This window comes from Antechinus flavipes, chromosome 2 (genome assembly GCF_016432865.1).
Source record: "Antechinus flavipes isolate AdamAnt ecotype Samford, QLD, Australia chromosome 2, AdamAnt_v2, whole genome shotgun sequence".
Classification (NCBI taxonomy): Eukaryota; Metazoa; Chordata; class Mammalia; order Dasyuromorphia; family Dasyuridae; genus Antechinus; species Antechinus flavipes.
The window spans coordinates 466,154,728-466,176,793 of record NC_067399.1 but is presented as its reverse complement, the minus strand read 5'-3'; the positions used below and the strand labels follow the sequence as shown (position 1 = coordinate 466,176,793).

At 32.9% G+C, this 22,066-nt stretch overlaps 1 protein-coding gene across 5 annotated transcripts in view; it reads left to right on the top strand.

The window, feature by feature from the left end:
* The window catches only part of DENND1A (DENN domain containing 1A), a 687,683-nt gene that overhangs the window by 133,791 nt on the left and 531,826 nt on the right, over positions 1–22,066 (top strand). For all 5 annotated transcript variants that reach the window (XM_051979612.1, XM_051979615.1, XM_051979613.1 and 2 more), the window contains exon 3: positions 16,276–16,319. In XM_051979612.1, the coding sequence (XP_051835572.1) occupies positions 16,276–16,319 (44 nt within the window). The remainder of the gene's footprint in view (positions 1–16,275; positions 16,320–22,066) is intronic.

Below are 22,066 nucleotides of genomic sequence, written 5' to 3'. Positions count from 1 at the left end.
GCTAATGAACTGTCCCTAATATAAAGAAATTAAAAAAAAAAAGAGGGAAAACCAACCAACAAATAAACTTTGCTCAACAATATATGCAATGAATTTCTGTATTCACTGTCCTCCACACCTCCTGCTTCTGAAGTAAAGGAGAAGTAGATGCATTTTTCCTACTTTTATGGTGGACAAGGTTAGATGTTATAAATATATAGGTTGTTTCATTTCTTTTTTTGTTCTTTTCACTTACAATATTGTGTCATTGTACAAATTATTTCCCTGTTTCTACTTACTTCACTGTGCAGCAGTTTATACATCTTCCTGAGTTTCTCTGAATTCTTTATAATATCCTGTGGCCCAGTAATAGTCTATTATATATTTTTTATTAAGACTTATTTATTCATTCTCCAGTTGAAATAGCAAATGCTTCTTAAGACTTACAAAGTCAGACTCCATATGATGGTCTCCCTCTTTATTCATTCCATTCTGCTCCCTGGGCCTAAACACAGCTAGAGGGATGCTTCTCCTTGGCAGACCAAAGCAGTTCTTTGTTAGAGCTAGGATAAAGAGGAGTCATACTCTAATAATGGGATTGTTCTAGGTGTTCTCTAAGGTCCTTCCAACTCTAAAAACCCTATGATCTTAAATAGATGGAACCTTGAATTCCTATATTGTAAGACAAAGAGCAGTATTAAATATTTTTCACCAGTTTACAATTTCCAAAAGATTACAGTAGTGTCAGCATTCAAGGTGAATTGGAGAGGGACCTATCAGGAGGCAGAAAGCTCTGTGATCTAGGTTTAAGATGATGAAGGCCTTGGATAAAAATGCAATACATATGTGGCATTTCAAATAAAGAACAAACAAGAATTGCTGATTTTTTTTTAAAATCCTTTAGGATAAAGAAAAGGAAGAACCAAAGATTATTCCAAAATATAAAAATCTTGGTGGATAGGAGATTTGAATTGAAAAAAAGCATAAAAGTTGGGAGCTAATTTGAGGGTGGAATTAATAGGCTTAATTTTTTAAAATTATTATTAATGATGGGAAAGTCAACTGACAATTGGAGAAACTGCAAGGTTTCAAATATATATGTAGAGCCTCAATAGTCATTTATCAGAAGGGTAGAGATGTGAAGCACTGAGAATGAATTGCATGCTTTATAGGGAGACAACTTGGTATTGTGGAAAGTAGATTGGATTGGAAGACCAGAGTTCCAGTGCCCGATTCAGGTGTCACTCACATTTACTTCATAGCCTTGAGAGAAACCTTTTATCTCTGTGAGCTTTAGTTTCTTTTCTTTTGAGGCTTTATGGAGGGTTCCTTTCGATTCTAAACCTTAGAATTAAATAGAAATATAGGGTATAGGCCTGTGATTCTAGCATGGAGGGATCATAGGTTCTGATAAAAATAGAAGAAATCAATCTCTTCATATAATAAGTGACATATGGTGTAATTTCTGATACATAATTTCATATTTCTTTTTTTTTTTTTGAAAATATAAAAGTATCAGAATTTTCTCAGGGAATTCCATTCGTATCACAACATTCACATGTTGTAGAATAGTTGGGAGAACACTGCATAAATAATAACTTAGATTTCCATATTCCTGGAAGAACATTGATAGAAAGACAACTATGTACATTAGCTGTGTGGCCCTAGACAAGTTGCTTAATCTTCAGGCAACTCTCTAGGACTATATGTTGCAGAGAAAGTGCAACATCTGTGGAAGGTGTATTCCTTCTAATAGATAGAGTTTGCTAACCAAGGAATTTTCTATTCCAGTGAAATTACAGATCTAGCCTCTATCTTTGTACATCTATGTGACATTTCTTATATTTCTTATTTCAATTTTTTTTCATTATTCTGTGTAATGGGCTGAGGCTTGAGTTGATGCACTGAGGTCCCCAGCACATGAGGCTAAATAGTCATTGGACCATACTCTATTAATATGTAAGCTTGGAGAAAGAATGGCCCCCGCCCACTCTTTGTGCAAGTTCTGATGTGTTGTGACGATTTTGGTGGGTGGAGGTAGGGGAATGGAAAAGGAAGGAGAAGGAGAGACGGTGCATTGCCATTGCGACAGTTTGCTCGGTTCAGATCTCTCTCTGTTAGCTGGCTTCCCGTCGCAGCTGCCCATATTGCTATCGCAATCTTTCTTGCCCATATTGCTATCGCAATCCTTATTCATCTCTTCACTTCAATAAAGATGGAAGATTTTTCCCTTAACCTGAATTCCTGACTCTGGCTGATTTTAAATACATGGTCATTACAATTCTGAATTTAGCAACAGTAAACATATCCTTATAGAGTCATGGTGATCATGGTGAAGAAGAACAATATTTTGGGTGATACAGAGTAAAGGGTACAGGGCAATGACAGCAGTTTTTAATTAAATAATAGTAAAACAACTGGGCATGATGGCCACATCAAGGGTGTGGCCATCTCTGTGTGCAGCTGAGGTGGAGGTGGACTAGTAGATCTTGGAAAAAGTTGGGAAATTGCAAATTGAAGGTGTTTGAGGAAATATTATTATTTATATTGAAGCCTAAGAGTTTTCTGGTGTAGAACTCTCTTCATGCAAATTAGTTACTCATTATAAGGTTGTAGATTTTGATGTAGAAGAGACTTTAGAGGCCATTTGGTCTAGTCCCTTCATTTGTAAATAAGAAAACTGGGGTCTAGGAATGTTGTGACTTTTTAATGTCACACAGATATTGTCAGAGGCATAATTTAAATCTAAATGCTCTCATTCCGGGGACAATATTCTTAGTTTTAGAGAATTTAGAGAGTTAAAAAGCACTGAGACCTCATAAACGTTTCCATAAAAGTGGATCAAATTCGGGACTTGAATCAGGTCTTTCTGACTCTTCTGCTGCTTTTTATTCAATATATCAGGTCACCTGTCTTAATAAAATTTAGGAAACATAAATCAGCAGGTACATATTACCAAATATTTATTATTCACAAGGATTAATTTATTTCTGAGTTGGGTGGTTTATTTTTTATTATTATTTTTTTTTTATTTTGCACTTGCCATATGCATCAGTATTCACAGATCATTAATAGAGTTGTTGAGGATGGGAGGCAGAAACCACTGCCTGTAGAAGATATGTCTCAAATCATGATAAAGCATTCTAAAATAATATGGGGAATATTATATTTTATTTATATAAATGAATCTCATACTTTTCCCCCAATTTCCTCAAAGCACAACTTGATCTACACTGGGACTGGAATATCACTATGTTTTTCGTCTATGATAATAGACAATGACATTAGTATGCCATCATAGTTTTAGATTTAGACCTAGAGGTCATCTAATCTAGTCCCTCATCCCATCATTTTATAGATGAGGAAACTGAAGCCTAGAGAGTTTGTTACTTTCCCAAGATTCCTCAGGCACTGTCAAAGTGGCACTGTTAGGATTTGAATCTAGGAGCTATACCTTTGTAATGTTTATTTTTCTAAATAAATTTTGTTCAATTAGCAAGCATTTGTGCTCTCTCTCCCTTCACCTCCCCCCAAGTAGGGGTGAAAAAGAAAGAAGAAAACCCCTTGAATAAATATGCATAGTCAATCGAAAGACATTTTCACAATGGCCAGTCCACTTCCTCCCCCCTTTCTTCCCCCTCCCCCTCCCCCTCCCCTCCTCCCTTCCCTTTTTCCCCCTCCCCTTTCTCCTTCCCCCTCCCCTCCCCTCCCTCTCCTTCCCCCTCCCCTCTTCCTCCTCCCCTTTCTCCCTCCCCCTCCCCTCCCCTCCCCTCTTCCCCCTCCCCTCTTCCCCCTCCCCCTCTCTCTCCCCTCTTCTCCCTCCCTCCTCCTCCCTCCCCCTCCCCCCTCATTTCCTTTGCCAGTTCATTTTACAGATGGAGAAACCAAGGCAAAGAAAGGTTGTGTATTTTTTCATTGTGCCACCATAGCTGCCTTATTTTTCACTTTTCAAATTTCTCATTTCTATTTTAATTTACTACTTTATTTCCATTTCATTGTGTCTACTCAGATCTGATCTTTTTTTCAAGAATGCTTGGAAGTTCTCTGTTTCATTAAAAGTCCATTTTCAAAGTCTCAGTTCAATTGTTCAGTAACTTTTTTGTAGTGTCTTGCTCCTTATGACCCCATTTAGGGTTTTCTTGGCAAAGAAACTTAAGTGGTTTGTAATGTCCTTTTCCAGCTTATTTTACATATGAAGAATTGAGGCAAATAGGGTTCAGTTAATTTCCTAGATTTATGTAGCTAACAAGTGACTTCCCAACTCTAGGCCTAGTATTCTATTCATTGTGCCACTTAACTGCCCAAAGACCTGTGTAAGATAGGGTGTTATTTGGTTTTGGTGGATAAATTATCCTTGTTATAGGCCCATATTTTTGGCCTTCTTCCAAGTTCTTTACTGCTTTATAATGATGGCTTTTAATTATTATGTGATCCTGACTGACTTCTTGGTACTTGAAGTTTTTCTGAGGATTTGAAGTATTTTTCTTTGATCTAGAAACTCAGAATTCTGGGTATGGTGCTATTTCTTCTTTCATGAGGTGACTAACAGATTCTTTCTGTTTTCACATTTGTCTTTTGATTCTAAGTCAATAAGTATGTATTAGATATTTTCTGTATTTTAGACACTGTGTTAAACATGGAAATATAAACATACGCAGAGAAATAGACATTGCCTTCAAGGAATTTATATCTAATGGGAGAGACAATATACAAAAAAAAAAAAAAATACTCAAAAAGGAGTGGGGAAGTTGCCTATGGAAGGGACATAGTAAAGAAAGTTTAGGAAGTCAGAAGTCCAGGAGAACCTGGAGAAGAATGAAGACATGTTTATCCTAAACACTTTCCCTCTAAAAGTTTTGATAGGTGTGGGTGGAGGGGAATGAGGCAGTTAAAGGAAAGGGCTACAAAGAAGCAGGTTTCTCTCATGATTTCTTGAGATATGATGGCCAGGTTCCTCCCTTTCTCCCTTCTTCCCTTTACTTTATCCTTCTTTCCCTCCTTTCCTCCCATCTTTTTTTTTTTTCTTCCTCATCTATCTATTCTTAAATTATCTCTCCTTAATCTGTATTCTAAATCAGTTACATTGGATATAAGATACTTTATATTTTAATTTTAAAAATTTTTAAATTTTGTCTGTTGGAATCATTAACTTCTGTTTGGTTCATTCTTATTTTTGGTGAGTCTATTACTTGAGTAAGAATGTGTATTCTTTTATAAATCAAGATATTATTTTTCTTTTTAGGTCTCTTCTTTACAGCTCTCATTTCTTTTCAAAATTTTTCCTTTAAAGCTCTCATTTCATTTATAAAACTAGTACAAACTCACATTTTAACTCTTACATCATTTCTTCTAAGAATTCCAGTTAGTCTCTTATGGGCATGTTGTATTTTTTTTTTTTTTTTGAGCCTTTGTTTGATGTAAAGACTTAGAAAAGCAAGACAGAATGTTTTGTGTGATGAATAGTTGGTTGGTTAGTGTGGCTTGACTGTTAGAATCCCTCTTAGAAAGCAATTCCAGGTTGGAAAAATAGGAAAGGGCCAGGTTGTGAAGAGCATTTAATGCCAAACAAAGGAATCTGTATTTGATCCTAGAGTTAAAAAAAAAAAATTAGATTTTATTAAGGGAGGGATGGGTTGACTGTCACACCTGCACTTTAGGGAAGTCAATTTGAGAGTGTTCTAGAGGATGGATTAGAAGAGGAGAGAGAGAGAGAGAGAGAGAGAGAGAGAGAGAGAGAGAGAGAGAGAGAGAGAGAGAGAGAGAGAGATTTGAGATTAGTATTAATATTAGCATTTTTATTAGTTTTTATTAATAATTATCCCATTATAGTAATCCATATGAGAGGTTTATGAGGCTCTTTTTGATCTAGGATAATAGTTATGTGAATGGAGAGAAGGGGACATGTGAGAGTCTTATGAAGAAAGACACTGTAAGATCTGGTGAGCAAAAACTAATTTGATAATGACATTGCACATCTGGGTTACTGGGGAGAATGCTGGGTACTACTCTCTATTGTAGGATCTCTGCCTATCTCTCACTTTACAGATTAGTACACTGAAACTCAGGCAGGTAAAGCAACTTTCTAAGGTTACATCATTTGTAAGCAGAAGAGCAATGATTCCAATTCAAAATTCTTACAGAAGTCTATAACTTTTTTGCTGTCCCATACCACCAATTTGGAGGTTGTTTTTAACTGTAGTTCTGAAGAAATAATAGTGTGGTAGATTACCACACTAGGAAAGAAAAGTCCAGTTTGGGGTTTTGGTTATGTCATTGACTAATCATGTGATTTTGGCTAAGTCATTGAATCTTTTTAGGTTTCAGTTTTCTCCTCTGTCAAATGGGGATAACTGTGTTTAAGGACAGAATCAAAAGAAACAGTTTTGATGAGGTAGAAAGAGCCCTGGATTTGATTTGGGAGGTTTGAATTGAATTTGTGGTTTTGACATTTACAAGTTTGACAATTACAAGATTACAAATGCAAATCATTTTACCTCTCACCTATAGGTCCTCCATGTGTAGTATAAGCATCATTACCTATTTCTTTTGCCAAATAGCCATGATATAACACACGTTATTTGTTAACACAGTATGTGTGTTATATACACACACATAACATATACACATGTTCCATAATCAGAATTTCTCCCAGGTTCTCTCTTGTACTGCTTTCCAGAGAACTATCCCATATAACATAACATATACACATATTTATATACATTGAATTTCACTGGGGTATATAAGGAAAATGCTTTGTAAACCTCAAAACATTATAGATGTTTTATGAAAGCGTAAAATTTAAGCAATGTTATTACTTGAATTGTCTTATCAGTGATGTGGAAGAACAGAATCTGTTCATTCACTGAACACATGCTTATTGAGTGCCTACCATATGTAATACATTGAGGCAGCTATAATGATGAGTACATATTGACCTTGCTTTCAAGATTCATTACAGTTTATTTCATGATATGAAATAAGACTCCATATAGTATATGCTATCTAGTATGCAAATATATATGTGTATATGCAAATAATTTTCAGTTATTCTTCAGCAGATGACAGATGTTGTATCTATAATAATTATATGCAGTGATTTTATGTTCAAGAGGTCACAGCTCTCAATTGAGTTTAATCTTATCTATTGTAATTATAAAATGAATGGGTTAGAATGAAATAGATCTCAAGGGTCTTCTCCTCTTTTGATGTTCCATATTCGGGTTGCCTATGATTCAAGATCTTCTTTTCCATAGATATTGTGTTTTATAGTGCTACAGGTTGGTGTAATGGTGTAATATTATTATTGTCATTAAGTGAGTGGGAAAAAGAGGACCCATCTAGAAAGTGAATTGAAATTTAAGGTTCAGAACACATTGTAACAAATTTCTACCTCTCCCTCAAATACATATGCATTTATATGAAAATGGGATAAAATTTGAGAATCAATAGCAAGGTTTATATTAGTTTTTAAGGAAACACATCCCTTCTAAATATGTAACCACTAAGAATAGATATCCAGTCTTAAGCTTTTTACTAAAACTTCTTCATTACAAAAACATCTGCATAAGCATATTACCTGTTCAGTTTTGTTGTTGTTGTTGTTGTTATTTCTCTCCTCCCTTCACTCTTTTTATATTTTTTGAATTCTTCTCTCGACTTCTTCCTCATTCCATTTTCAGTATAACTTGTCGGGGCTTCTGTAGCATAAAGTTTTGAGAATTATTAGGTACCCATTCTATTTTGAGACTAAAGGGGTTATGGAAAATATTTCAAATTATCAGTAATCTTTTTTGGCATTCACAGGTCAAAAATCCATCAACATGCCCAAGAAACAAAGATAAACCTCCCGCTCCTCCTCTCCCCGTCTTACCTCCCCACCCCCACCCCCCCCATTTTATTGCCTAACATCAACAGGCTCATTATTTGTACAACAGCTGATGTATTTAGTACTTGTTGATTCACTTAATTGGTAACTGTACTACATTCATAACAACTCCAACTATGGAAAACAATAGGTCAGTGTCTGCTATTTATGCATAAATAGTCACATAGAGGCAGAATATGTCTGAAAGACAGAATATGTTATTTTGAAGAGTAATCTGTTACATGAATGGGGCTATTGCTTATACCATGCTGAGGTGGGTTTTATGTGTTCCTGTATTCAATAATTGTCTGTGTGCTTACAATCTGGGAAGCTTGTAAACTATGCTCAAGATATTAGGTTACCTCTGAAATGCCAGTATTGGAGGAAATGTTAAAAAGAAGAGCGCTATGGAAAACCATGATTTTTCAGATTGGTAATAACCCAGATATTTTTTATCTACTGTATTCTTTGTGTTTTTAAAGGCCTAGAATTATTTTTTGGGGGAGGGGAGCTTGAGGGTATATATTTAAAAATGTAGCTATTGAACATATATTTAAATCCCTTGCGATTTAATCTGTCTTAAGTAGCATATTAAGATTCTGAGTTTTAAATTGGGAATAATTGTTTAATATGCCATTTATGTAGCACTTTGACTTCCCCAAAAACAGCTTTTAAAAATATTTACCTATTTTAAGTGGACAAATTAAGGAGGTGGATTTTGTTTATTTATTTGTTTTGTGGAGGTAAGTTAGAGAAGGGGAGAATCTATATTTAGAAGCTAGAATAATTGTTTAGAATAATAATATTAATACTAATAGCTCCTCTTGAAATATGTAGCATTTTGGATTTTGTCATGGTAAGCCTCTCAGGTATGCAGTATCATAGTCTAAAAAGGAAACCTGCGCCTGAATTTTACTAGTTCTTTGGATAGTTTAGTTATTGAAGGCAACAGAAAGAAATACTGATTGGGTCTTTTGATTTTTTTTTTTTTTGCTTTTAAAGTAATACAAATATGCCCCTTCAAGAAATACTTTACCTCTGAACTTGCAGACTTCAAGTTATAAAAAGGATTCATCTCTAAAAGAGTTGTGATCGTTTGGTAAGACTGAACCAATTATCGAGGCCGTTTATAATTTAGAGTAAACAAAGCTGAATTTTTGTAGCTGAAACAGTTTCTTTGAAGATTTTTATTAGTATAATTACAGTTTGTTACCATTTTCTGTCTTGCTATCAAAAACCTTTTTTGTCCTACCAAAAGTTAGCTTTTGTTTGTTTTTTCCTTTTAAATAAATTTTTAAAAGTTTAGTTTTACATATAAGACTTTAACTTGCCTTTGAAATAGACAATTTCTGTAGTTGAGTACTTTATGTGTATATGTTTTTTATTTATAAAATCATGTATTACCAAGATGATTTAAAAAGTAATATAGCAGACTTAGAACCGTTTTGCAGTATGTTCTCATCCTCTCATCTGGAAAATTAAATCAGGCTACAGTGTGGATTAGTATTTAGGTTGTGGGGAAGGAAAGATAGTATCTTAAATGCCATGAAATTAGAAAAACGAGATTATAATTTGCAACTAATTCTAAAACCCTTTTTTGTGTTCCCTTTCGAGAGAGGATGGTTAGGCTAAGTTTTAATACACAGTCTTAAAACATATCCAATTCTTTCTTAACAGCCGAGATATTGTTTTGGTTACCCAAAGATAGTGGTAAATATGAAGGTCACTGATACTTGGTATATTTTTAGTCCAAGATAAGCTTCTTAATTAGTCACATTTTTAGTGTTTTAATTTTACAGTTACTGTAGATATGATTTGCTGTGCTTTTAGAATTGTAGGATTTTTCAAGTTGTAAGAGAACTCAGAGGTCCTATAGTCTGTTACTTGACCAGCCAGAATTAAAGGTCAGTTCTTACAGTGTATATACAAAATGAAATAGATGAATGATACAGAGATGAAATTAAGTCTTATCATTATATGGTACCCACTGAAGAAAACATAATTTGAAATCTTTGCATTTCTTCTTATTTAAAATAAACTTCTCTTAAATGTGCTTAAATGTCTATGTCCTGAGCAAAACTTGATGTGATGTATAGATAATGTAGCTCCTGAGTTATAAACTAGATTTCATAAGTATCTATACGTAGCATTTCTGGTGTAAGAGAATAATGTCTGCCATGTTTTCCAGGAATTTTAAGCCTACGGCAAAACTTGGGGTTTTTGGAGTTTGTGTAAAATAATTTATAGCACCTACCCCAGTATTTCTGGCTCAAATTCTTATTCTACTAATTAAACATCCTCTGGCAAATTCTAGTATATCTTAGAGGTCTAAAAGTACATGTTAGAAGAAAGGCAAATTTGGAATAACATGAAAATAGAAAAACTTGCCCTTATCCAAAAATGTTCTAGATTCTTTCTCAATTTTTGGACTCTAGAATATCTAATCTTTTAAAGTACAGTTATATATATATATATATTTTTTTTCTTCCCCCTTAGGTTAAGTTGAGGTATCCAATCATGTCTAGTGAAAATGCCCACATTAAATTTGTAAAAACCCATTATTCTTTGTACTTTTAAAGTGCATGGGGGGAGGAGTTGTCTTTTCTTTAGGTGACTGTTACATTGGAGGTATTATGTTTAATCTATGAGGGAAGAAGCCTGCTAATTCAGGAATCTAGGCCTACTAAAGGTTAAGAGGTTTATAGATATTCTGGGCCTACTTGGTAAGAAGTTACAACTATCAAACTTTCAGTTGAAAAGTATTTTCTTGAGAAATCCTGGTATTGATTTTCAAGTCTGCAAGTATTTATCATTTAAATAAGAAATAAGTTGCAGATAGTAACAAGTCTAAGGAAAAAATAAAGTAGGGTAATATAATCATATGTCTAATACAAATTTTATCATGTTAATATTTAAAGAATCAATGCTTTCATTGATACATTTATGCACTTCATTGATACAGATGGTAACCACATTTTTTCAGCCAGAGCATGTGATGAATACATTTTCAATAGTAATTTTAATTTTCTAATTGTCTTAGTCATGGCTAATGCTGGCATTTTGTTCTAGACTTCATCTCTTCTAATGAGAAAGGATTTCTGTATATATGCGTCTTAATTTATTTTCCAAATCAGAAACCGGGACATGTGTTCTGACAAAAGATGTTACATTTGCAAAGCTTTGTTAAAAAATATATTCTCTTTTCTACAAATCAGAACCATCCTGGAAAATCTAAGACATGAAGATTTGTCATGCATTTCTTGATGTTAATTTTTTTATCATTAAGGATAAACTTTTCCTTGCCATGGTTTTCTGCTAGAAGATCTTTATAATGAAAGTTCATGGCTCAAAATACATGCATTTTTTGATGGAATATAAATATGAAGTGGCATTTTGAAAATTAGCAATTGTAATAGTGGATGATGGTTTAAGAACAGAGATATAAATATTAGACTGATGAACAGTTTTCCAGTGTATGTTATTTTCCACATAAAGATATAGAACATTTTATAAAATGGTCCCAGACCATTTAAAACTCAAAGAAATGCAGCTGATGCAATGAAATACATAGAGTACTTGTAAAAACATACAGACACGCAAGTGGATTGCTGCCAGACAGAAAATATAAAGGCGGTTTGCCTAACTGCAGGGTGCCACGTTTTGTACATGTGCCATGCCGGTGCTGTTAGTACAGAGTATGTTGTGTTGCTTGGAGAAAAGCAGATTGTATTTGGACTTTTTTAGCTTAAAAAGTCTTATATAGATCCGAAGGTGAAAATTATGGATCAGCACAAAGTGAAGAAGCCATGCAAAATAGGCATTTTATGAAAACATCAATGTAACTTGTTTTTCTTTTTGGTGCTAATTTTGTTTAAAAAAAAAACAAACCCCAAAACTCTTGCATAATATTCTGGATTGCCAACTGCCACTAAGTTTTCTTCCATTGCCTTCTTGTGGAGTCAGAGGCCCATAGGTTCTCAAAGCCTGTTAATTGAGTAAAACTTTTAGATGTTCTTCCAGGTCCACAAGGTTGATTATAGTCTATGCTTAATTGATAGGTTGTGGGTCTGTTGTCAAAGAATCAGGGAAGCTAAGTACATAGACACTTATTACTATAATGTTGATCAAGACCTGTTGAATTTTTTTGGCCAGAGTAACTTTTATAAAGATAGTTTACAATAGCATAGTGGATTGCAATCTGCATTGCTAAAGGTATATTATGTTGACACTAATAAAATCATGGATTCTAGAAATTTTGAACTGTGAAGTACTGATTGATTGCAATACTGGATATTTGTGATTAACAGGAAAAACTTTATTGATTGAATTGCCCTAATCTAATATTTGCAAAGCAATATTAGATGGACTTAAAAAAATGAATTTTAAGTTGTATGAACAGTTCTTTTCATCATAAATAATATGTATTAAGAGACTAGGAACATCAGAACTGAAAAAGCTTATAGACTGATTGTAGCCCATGATAAATTAATTATTATTGGACACTTTTGACTCTTAAGAAATCTAGAATCTCTAGAAGGATAGCCTCAGGAAAGTAAGTACACACTGATTTAGTAGATTGTATTCTATGTTGAAATGAAGCAGGATTTCATGGGAAATCCAGTTTTTATAATTAATTCTATCAATGTATACTTTTGGGAGTTCAGCAGTCTCTTTTTACTGTTAGCATTTTAAAGTATTTGATACTTTCATCAAGATAATCACTTTTTTCCTCCTTATTTTGTTGTCCTGTCATTTCAGTGGTATCTGACTCTTCATGACTCTATTGGAGATTTTCTTGGCAAAGCTTTTAGGGTGGTTTACCATTTCCTTCTCCAAGAAACTGAGGCAAATATTATTAAGCATCTTGCCCAGGATCACACAGCTACTAAGTATCTGAGGCCAGATTTGAAATCAGGAAGATGAATCTTCTTGATTCCAGCCTCTGAGCATTATCCATTGTGCCATCTAGCTGCCCTCTGCTCATTTAGCATTTAATTTTTTAGAGTTGTAGTATTTTCTGTTTTAAGAACAAACCTTGAACAATGGAAGATTAGAGCTGAAAGAAATCATACTTATTTGTCTATCAGTCTCCCTCCAACCCCTTGTTCTCCATCTATACCCCCATTAGAATCTAAGCTTCATGAAGACAGGGACTGCTTTTGTTTATCTTTATTTTTGTTACATCTTGCACATGCCTTATACCTAGTAGGCACTTAATAAATGTTTGTGGAATAGGAATATTAGAAGGTAGAGCAAAAAATGTTAGAACTGAAAGAGATGGTAAGATCTAGAATAGACAATATTAGACCAGACTTCTATAGTATTTACTTAATACTTTAAAAATTGCTAATTCTTTAGCATTCTGGTTGGCTAAAACCATGATTGCAAGTTATATGTTTAGCTGACTTTACATGATCCATAAGAATACAAGTATTTTTTAAAAAACCAAAAATGAATAGCATGTTATACATTTGAATGGAAAGTGCCTACTGATATTTATTATCAAAGAACTAATAAGAGACAAAATTTTGTAGAAACTGAGCAAGTGATTTGGAGAAAAAGAAGAAAGCTCGGAGTTAGATATTATGCTCGACTATTTTAAGGTTTCTTAATTATTTTGTGTGTGTTAGGAATTCCTTTGGCAGTCTGCTGAAATCTATGGACCTTTTCTCAGATTAATCTTTTAGAATGCTGAAAACATATAGGATCACAAAGAAAATATTGAAATACATTTTTTAAAGAAGTTCACAGACATGAGGTTAAGAACTTCTATGAAGATATTTTTCTTTTGGGGCATCAGTTTATGATGAATTCAAGTTGTCTGTCACATATGTTTTAGAAATTATAGCAATTAGCATTTATTTTTATTTTCTCATAGCAACAGTAATGTAAGTTTACATTTACATTATGCTTTAAAATTTATGTAGTAGGGAGTGCAAGTACTGTGATTCACTTCCATTAATTGATGCAAAAACATTCCTAATGAAGGGAAAAGACTTGCCTGTGGTCACTGCACAGAGTGAGCTCTGGAACCAAACTTTTTGATTTCAAGCCTGGTGCTCCTTTCACTGTACTATATTGCATGTCAATACATAGCACACATTAGAAGAGCTTTAATAGATGAAAAGGTAACTCCTTTACCTGCTAATCCCAGCTTGTATGGGCCTTTCCATTCAATAGACCATTTTTATTGCCTTGTAGGCTGCTGTCTATAGAGGTCAGATGAAATAAACTGGTTTTAGTCCTGGAAGATGCTACTCCTGAATTGCAAAAGGTTGTTGTTCTGCATTGGCAGTGATACTACAATCAATTTTGAAGAGTAGTTGGTTCCTGCATTCTGCACTTGTCCCACAAACCTTGTTCCTAATGCAATCTATTCATTGAAGAGTAAAAATTCTTCCTTTCATTAATGTGTGTTTCCCATGCCAAAGAATAATGTGGTGGTTACTTATGTGCCAGAGGTACATAAACTCTATATTGATCACAGCAAACTCTAAAGTCTTTCAATAAAAAGTTTGGTGATGAATTTTGTGTCTAATGTATGAAGACTATCCTAACTAAATTTGAAGAGATTCATCAATGAAAAACTGATGAATTCTTTTGGTCAGAGCAAATCATGCTAAGTGCCTGCTAAGGTGTGGAGGAATTGACATTCTTCTCTTGGTGGATTGAGCATTCATAATGATGAAATCTGAAATAAAGAATTTTTTTTAAACAAACCTTAAAAAAAAGATCAGAATTTGAGTAAATATAATTTGGAAGGAGACTTGCATCTGGTAAAAATGTATTCAACAAAGCAAACTTATCAATATAAAGAATAAATAGTTCAAATTTACCTGATCCCTCATGTATATTTTGTAAAAACAAACTATATTAATGATTTTAATGTCCCTCTGGAAATAAACTATATCCTTATTTTTGAAAAGCTGGCTCTTTTACTAATCAATAGCAAATGGTATCCTAATAGTTTCTAATTAGAAAGCAGTGGTATAACAGAAAGAGAATTGGATTTAGTCGGAAAATTCGCATTTGTATATCAGCTGTAACTTCTAGTTGTATGACCCTAGCAAATCAAGTGCCTCTAACATCATTTTCTTTTTTTTTGTCAATTTAGCCAATCTGAGGTGTATGAGCTGGTACCTCAGAGTTGTTTTAATTTGCACTTTTCTAATTATTAGTGAATGAAAGCATTTTTTATATTGCGATTGATAGCTTGTATTTCTTTCTCTGAAAACTGCCTATTCATATCCTTTGATCATTTATCTATTCAGGAAAAAATAATTAAGTGCCTTCTGCATTACAGTCACTGTATTCTAAATATTTTAAAAATATCATCTCTTATAACAATCCTGGGTAGTGGGTGCTGTTTATGACCATTTATACTTGAAGAAACTGAGGCAAGCAGAAGTTAAGGGATTTGCCCAACATCACCCAGCTGCTGAGGTGTCTGAATCTGACTAATATCTAGAGATTCTAATTCCTCCACTCTGCAACTTAGCTGTGTTATTGGGCTGTTGTTTGGAAAGTATTTCACAAACCTGTATAATTATTGTTTGTAGTTCATTTATCTGTTGACTTTATTGACTGGGAATTGTTTGACTTTAGAAATATAATTTTATAAAACAAATGAACTTTTATCATTTTTTTTTGAAATAGATATATTTTCCTGTAGGCTTTTGAATGAAGCCAACTGTATCAGACAAAACATAATTTCTTATATTTTACTACCATACTGTTTATATTGAAAAACGTAACCAGTAGTAGGGCCTTTTCTCATTTTTTCTAAGACATTTGATAAATGTAAGAGAAAACTTAAGTCTCTATCTTCTAGAAACTGCAGAATTGTTTTCTAAATATTTAGGAAAGTTTTCATAATAATAGCACGAGCATTATCCCCTTTGAATTAACCTTGAAAGGGTTCAGGACTTTCTGTTCTTACTCGTACCTCCCACCTCCAATTTTCCCATCCCCTCTCCCAACCCAGTGGTGTGAAAGATTGTTTTTCTAGCACACAGCTGTAATTGTGTAAAGGAGGCTTCTGATTCAAGTTGAAAAGTCAAAGCAGGTTTGGAAACGTGTGTGTGTGTGTGTGTGTGTGTGTGTGTGTGTGTGTGTGTGTGTGTCATTCTAATTTATTCTCTCTGTCTCACACACACATACAGCCCTTTCTAGCTAGTGAAATTTTTACATTAGGTAAAAGCCCAAAGTTAACAGTAATGTCAGGTTTTTTTTTTTTTTTTTTAATTTCTGGAGGAGGTTAAAGGGAGTTCCTTGAAGAGCCCTTCCTTGTGCTTATCAACATAGCAGCCTCATCTGCCCTCCTTGGATCCCCTGCCAGGGTTGCTATCATCTTCTGATCAAATATTAATGTGTGATTCTCTGCCTGCTCACTAATCCAAAGCCAATTAATATTATCTGTCAATTATTTACAGGTCCTGAGGTGCAGAGGCAATTCCCAGAGGACTACAGTGACCAGGTTTGGAATGCGTAATTAATTTTTTTACATGACAAAATTTATTTCAGAGTTGTTCAACACATTATTACCATTTTTAAAAAACCAAAAGTGGTAAGTGGATTTTTAGAAGGGAAGGAAGGCAGTGATTAGGAACTAACAAAGAAGAAACAAAAAATGAACTAGTACCAGAAAATGTTGATACTAGATTTAGAAGCTGAATGATCTATCAGTAGTATAGTGGATAGGATACTAGATATAAAGTTTAAGGGATCCAATTTTCTATATACTTTCCAGTACATATTAGCTGTGTAACTCTTGTCAGGTCAGTTTACCTTGTAAGCTTTTTCATCTGCAGAAGGGCAAAGAGAAAGTAAGGGAATACTCTTTTTATAGGGCTTACTCTAGTAGATACTGTGTTAAATGCTTTGCAATTATTATCTCATTAAAATAGGATACATTCTTTAATTTATAATATAATTATGAAGAAAATACTTTTTTCAAACTTTAAAGTCTTATAGAAATATAGAAAGTTATTACTATTAATATTAGGCACAGAGAAAGGCAGAGCATTTCTAAGGACATTCTAATTTGAAGTATGCTATGCTTTGCTACTTATTTTGAAATTCTCTTTGGGTTGTTTTGGTAAAATTTTTAACTCTGTGGGCATCTTAAAAATTGCCTTGTAAGATTTCCAAAAATTTGAAGTGGGTTATAAAAACCCAGTAAGCAGCAGTAGAATTGAATTGGGAATACTGATATGTGAAAGAAAAAATTAAAAAAAAATCCTTTAAATTTTTTTAATAGTATTTTATTTTTCAAATATATGTAATGATAATTTTCAACATTCATTTTTGCAAGTCTTTGTGTTCTATATTTTTCTCTCTCCCCATCTTACCTCCTCTCTCCTCAAGATAGGAAACAGTCTGATATAGGTTAAATATATGCAGGTTAAACATATTTTCATATTGTCATGTTATGTAAGAAAAAAATCAGACCAAAAGGTAAAAAATCAGGAGGAAAAAAAACAAACAAAAAAGAGTGTATGAAAATTCTATGCTTTGATACGTATTCAGTCATGAATGTTTTCTCTGAATGTGGATGGCGTTTTCCATCCCAAGTCTATTACAATTTCCTTGAATCATTGAATTGTTGAGAAGAGCCAAGTCTATCACAGTTGATCATCTTGTTATTATTACTAATTGTTATTGATAATCTTGTTCTTACTATGTAAAATATTCTTTTGATTCTGCTCACTGAAGAAAAAGGTTTTTTTTTTTTAAAGGAGGTTTTATATAGAAGAGAGTTTTAGTTGAGGTATTGATGAAATCTAAAGTTGTCAGGTTCGTTCTTTTAGTAAAATCAGAAAAGTCATTTTCACTTATGAGATAGCCCCAGTCACTGATGAATTTTCATTATTTCCTTTAAATACGTCCATGATGATTATTATGGAAATGTTTTGCATTATATTTTTTATATATATAAAACCTATATTCAGTTGCTTGTACTCAATGAGGGAGATGGGGAAGGAAAAAGGGAAAGAATCTGGAACTCAAAGTTTTAAAAACTAATTTTAAAAATTATTTTTACATGTAACTGAGGGAAAAATAAAATTTTAAATTAAAAAATCTTTGATGTTTTAAAATTTGACTTGGCTATCAATTTGTGGACACAATTGGAACTTTAAAAAAAAATACATTGATGTTAAAATGAGCAAAAAGATCATAGGTTTTTTTTTCCCCCGTTTATCCTTTTAATTTAAATTTTATTATATCATTACCTGAATATGTTAAGAAAAGTATCTTTAATTTCATTTATCAAACAACCTCATAAAGCTTTTCTCTTTCCCTGTTGTCCTAAGAGGCCTTAGGCATGTCTTGTTTTAGCTGTGCCTCTAATTTGTTTTGTGTCTTTGGGCAAATCATTTTATTTTTCTAAGACTTATTTCCTCGTTTTTAAAAAGAAGAAATTTGAAAATGTGATATAGACCAGTGGTGTCAGCCTCCAGTAGAAACTGGTATCACTAAATTGTATATTAGGATCCCTATGGACTTGGTTTTAAATGTAATATTATTTTTATTTTTCTATGTTTTTATTTATGTTGTTAAATATTTCCCAATTATATTTTAATCAGATTTAGGCTGTACTTGGAAGTGTTGTGGACTATATATTTGATACATCTCATTAGACCTTTTAGTTCTCCTTTATGTTCTAACATTCTATGTTCTAATGACCCTTTGTAGTTATATTATGAACTAATAATAATTTGTTATTAGGTCCCTTCTAGTACTAATATCAGTACTGGTTCTACTAGTGTAGTTCACTACTAAATATGATTCAATGCTAAGTTATTTCTGTTGAATTCACTAAATATTGTTAAAACTTTGTGAACTGTAAGTCATTAACTGGAATTGGAGATATACAAATGAAAAAATTTAATTAAAAATTTATAACAATTGGAGAAAGTCTTAGGAAATTAATATTGGCAAAACAATAGCAAAGATAGTTAAACCTTAAATATAGTTGCACTTTATTGTTGGGGGTTAAAACTAGCACATATGATAGACAATTTTTTTAGTTGAATAAGGTATGATATACATATATGCACAAATATGTGGTAAATATATATATGCGTGTATATATATGTGTATGTGTGTACATCCATACATATATATACACACAGCATAATTTGATCAATATTATGGCTAAATCATTGATATTAGGTAATTCTGTAAACTGGGATTTTATAGTACTGGTATAACTTTAACTGTGATTAACATTGTTTTGCTACAAGACCGACCCTGTTGTATCCACCTGAGATCTCACTACAAAATCATCTACTGGACATCCATCTATACTATTAATAAATAAAAAACATTATCCTTTTGAAATTAACAGTTTTTTTAAAAGAACCAATTAATATTTGGTGGAGTATGTATATATATATATTCATATATATAAATATAAATATATATATATTAGATTCCTGGAGGAAAGACAAACAACTTTCAGCCTATTTTGTCTGTGATTCAATAAAATTAAAACATTTATGTTCCCAATCCTCCTTACCTCTTCTAGTGTGTCTCAAATAACTCCCAAACCAGATCTTTTTTCACTGTAGTTTGGAGATAGAGCACTGTGCTATGGAAAGTGCATTTAATTTAAGAAGACCTGAATTCGAGTCCTTGGTCTGCTATTTAGTATATGTATGATGTTTGATAAAACATTTAACCTCCCTGGGTCTCAGTCTTACTTATCTGTAAAATGATACTTGTAGTACTTGCAGTCCTTTTCTTTTAGAGATGTACTTACAGTACTGCAACAGCTGTTAGGTATGCACACATACACATATATATGTGTATACACACAGAGAGAGAGGGAGAAAGAGAGAGGGAGAAAGAGAGAGAAAAATTTTTAAGCTCCCTCTAAGCCTTAAGAGCTTTTTTGATTTTTTATGACATTATCTCAATGAAATAATTATTTTCTTTAAGCACTATTAAAACAATATAAAAAATTTTAAAATAATTTTAAGAGTTGAATGTGAACCTTTAATTATGAGAGTGGTGTGTGTGTGTGTGTGTGTGTGCGCATGCATGTACCTAAGGACTGTTATAGCACTTTTCATACATCTCTAGGAGAAAAGGAATGCAAGTACTACAAGCATCATTTTACAGATAAGAAAACTAAGACTCAGGGAGATTAAGTGATTTTCCTTTCTGTGAAACTTCCAGCTCTTTGATCAATGAAGAAAAATGAGGTAGGGAGAAAACTTTGAATTGAAACTTGGGATTTTTTTTTTTTTTAACTTTCTATTCCATCAGATTATAGCATTTTTGCTTTAAAGTACTATAAAAAATAACAACATGTGGTTTATATTTCAACAGCATTATAACATCCTCTATACAAATCTTGCTATGGATATTGAATATAACACAGTTGTTCCTTGTCCTTTGAATTATCAAAGTAACTAGTCCCCCCTCCCCTCCCCTTCTTTTTTTCCCCAAGTTTTTTTATAGTGGGTTTTTATTTTTCAAAATAATACAAAGATAGTTTTCAATATTCAGCAAAACCTTGTATTCCATATTTTCTCTCTCCTTCCCCTCTACCCCAGACAGCAAGTCATTCAGTATAGGTTAAACATGTACAGTTCTTCTGAACGTATTTCCACATTTATCATGTTATACTAGAAAAATCATATCAAAAAGGAAAAAAATGAGAAAAGCAAGCAAACAATAACCAAAAAGGTGAAATTACTAAATTGTGATTCACATTAAAAAAAAAAAAATCCTCTCCCTGGGTGCAGATGGCTCATTCTCTCTATTGGAATTGGCTTGAATCACCTCATTGTTGAAAATAGCCAAGTCCATCACAGTTGATCATCACATAATCTTGTTGTTATATATAATATTCTTTTGGTTCTACTTATTTCACTTAGCATCAGGTTCCTATAAGACTATCCAAGCCTCTCTGAAATCATCCTGCTGATCATTTCTTGTAGAACAATAATATTGCATTACATTCATATACTATAATTTATTCAATCATTCCCCACCTGATGGGCATCCACTCAGTTTCCAGTTCCTTGCCATTACAAAAAGAGCTGCTACAAACGTTTTGCATTTGTAGGTCCTTTCCCCTGACACTGTTGCTGGATCAAAAGGTTTGCACATTTTAATAGCCCTTTGGACATAGTTTCAAATTACTCTGCTGTGTGGTTAGAGCTGTTCACAATTCCACCAACAATGTATTAGTATCCCAGTTTTTCCACATCCCCTCCAACATTTATCATTATCTTTTTCTGTCTTATTAACCAATTTGAGAGGTATGTAGTGGTACCTCAATAAGTCTAGCCTTTTTTTTTTTTTTACCTTATATGCTAATACTCAGAATAGACATCATTTATATAGTGCTTTGAATTATGTAATTGCATAACATATCTAATATGATTATATTAGATATGTTATGATATCTAATATAATAATATAATATCCCTCTGAGGAAGAATTTGAAGATCAGAAGAAGAATGATTTACCAACAAGGTATCGCATAATATTTTTACTCACATTTATAATCCATATCTTTTGATTCCCAGTTCAGTGCCTTTTCCATCACACTACACTTACTCTCAATAGCATAGATTTGTTGGGATCTAGCTTATTCTTATAGTTATAAACTTAAATCTTGAATATAATTGGAAGTATTATAGGGAATACCTGTTGGGGGATATAAGCTTGAAGTATTTGAAAGATTTTCTTTTTGATTTTTTCTTAACGACCATTAACCTAATGATTATTAGATTAGAATTTAGAAAATGACTTATGGAGCATACCTTTCCCATAAATGCAAGGATATGTAACTTTTGAACCCATTAAAGAAAACTTGATAATAGAAATAAAGCTTCTGAGTTTCCAGATTTCCTTCCTCTCTGCCTTCTCCCTATTCTCCTTGTCTCTTTCCTTCTATTCCCTTCTTCTCTCCTTGCCTTCCTCTTCCTCTTTTATTTTGTGGGATAAGTACTGCCTACTGGCAAATGAGTAAATAGATACTAAAATTTAATATGAATTTTATATTTCTTAGATGCCTATTTTTATTTGATTCTAGGAGCTATAGAAATTCAGAAGTAGAATAGTCTTTAAAGCATAATCTGTTAATGCTAAAAGGTATCTTTAAATAAAAGAATTTTAGAATATAGAAAATGATTTTAGAATGTAGAGTTGGAAGAAACTTTAAAATATCATCTAGTCCAACTGTCTGATTTTACACATGAAGAA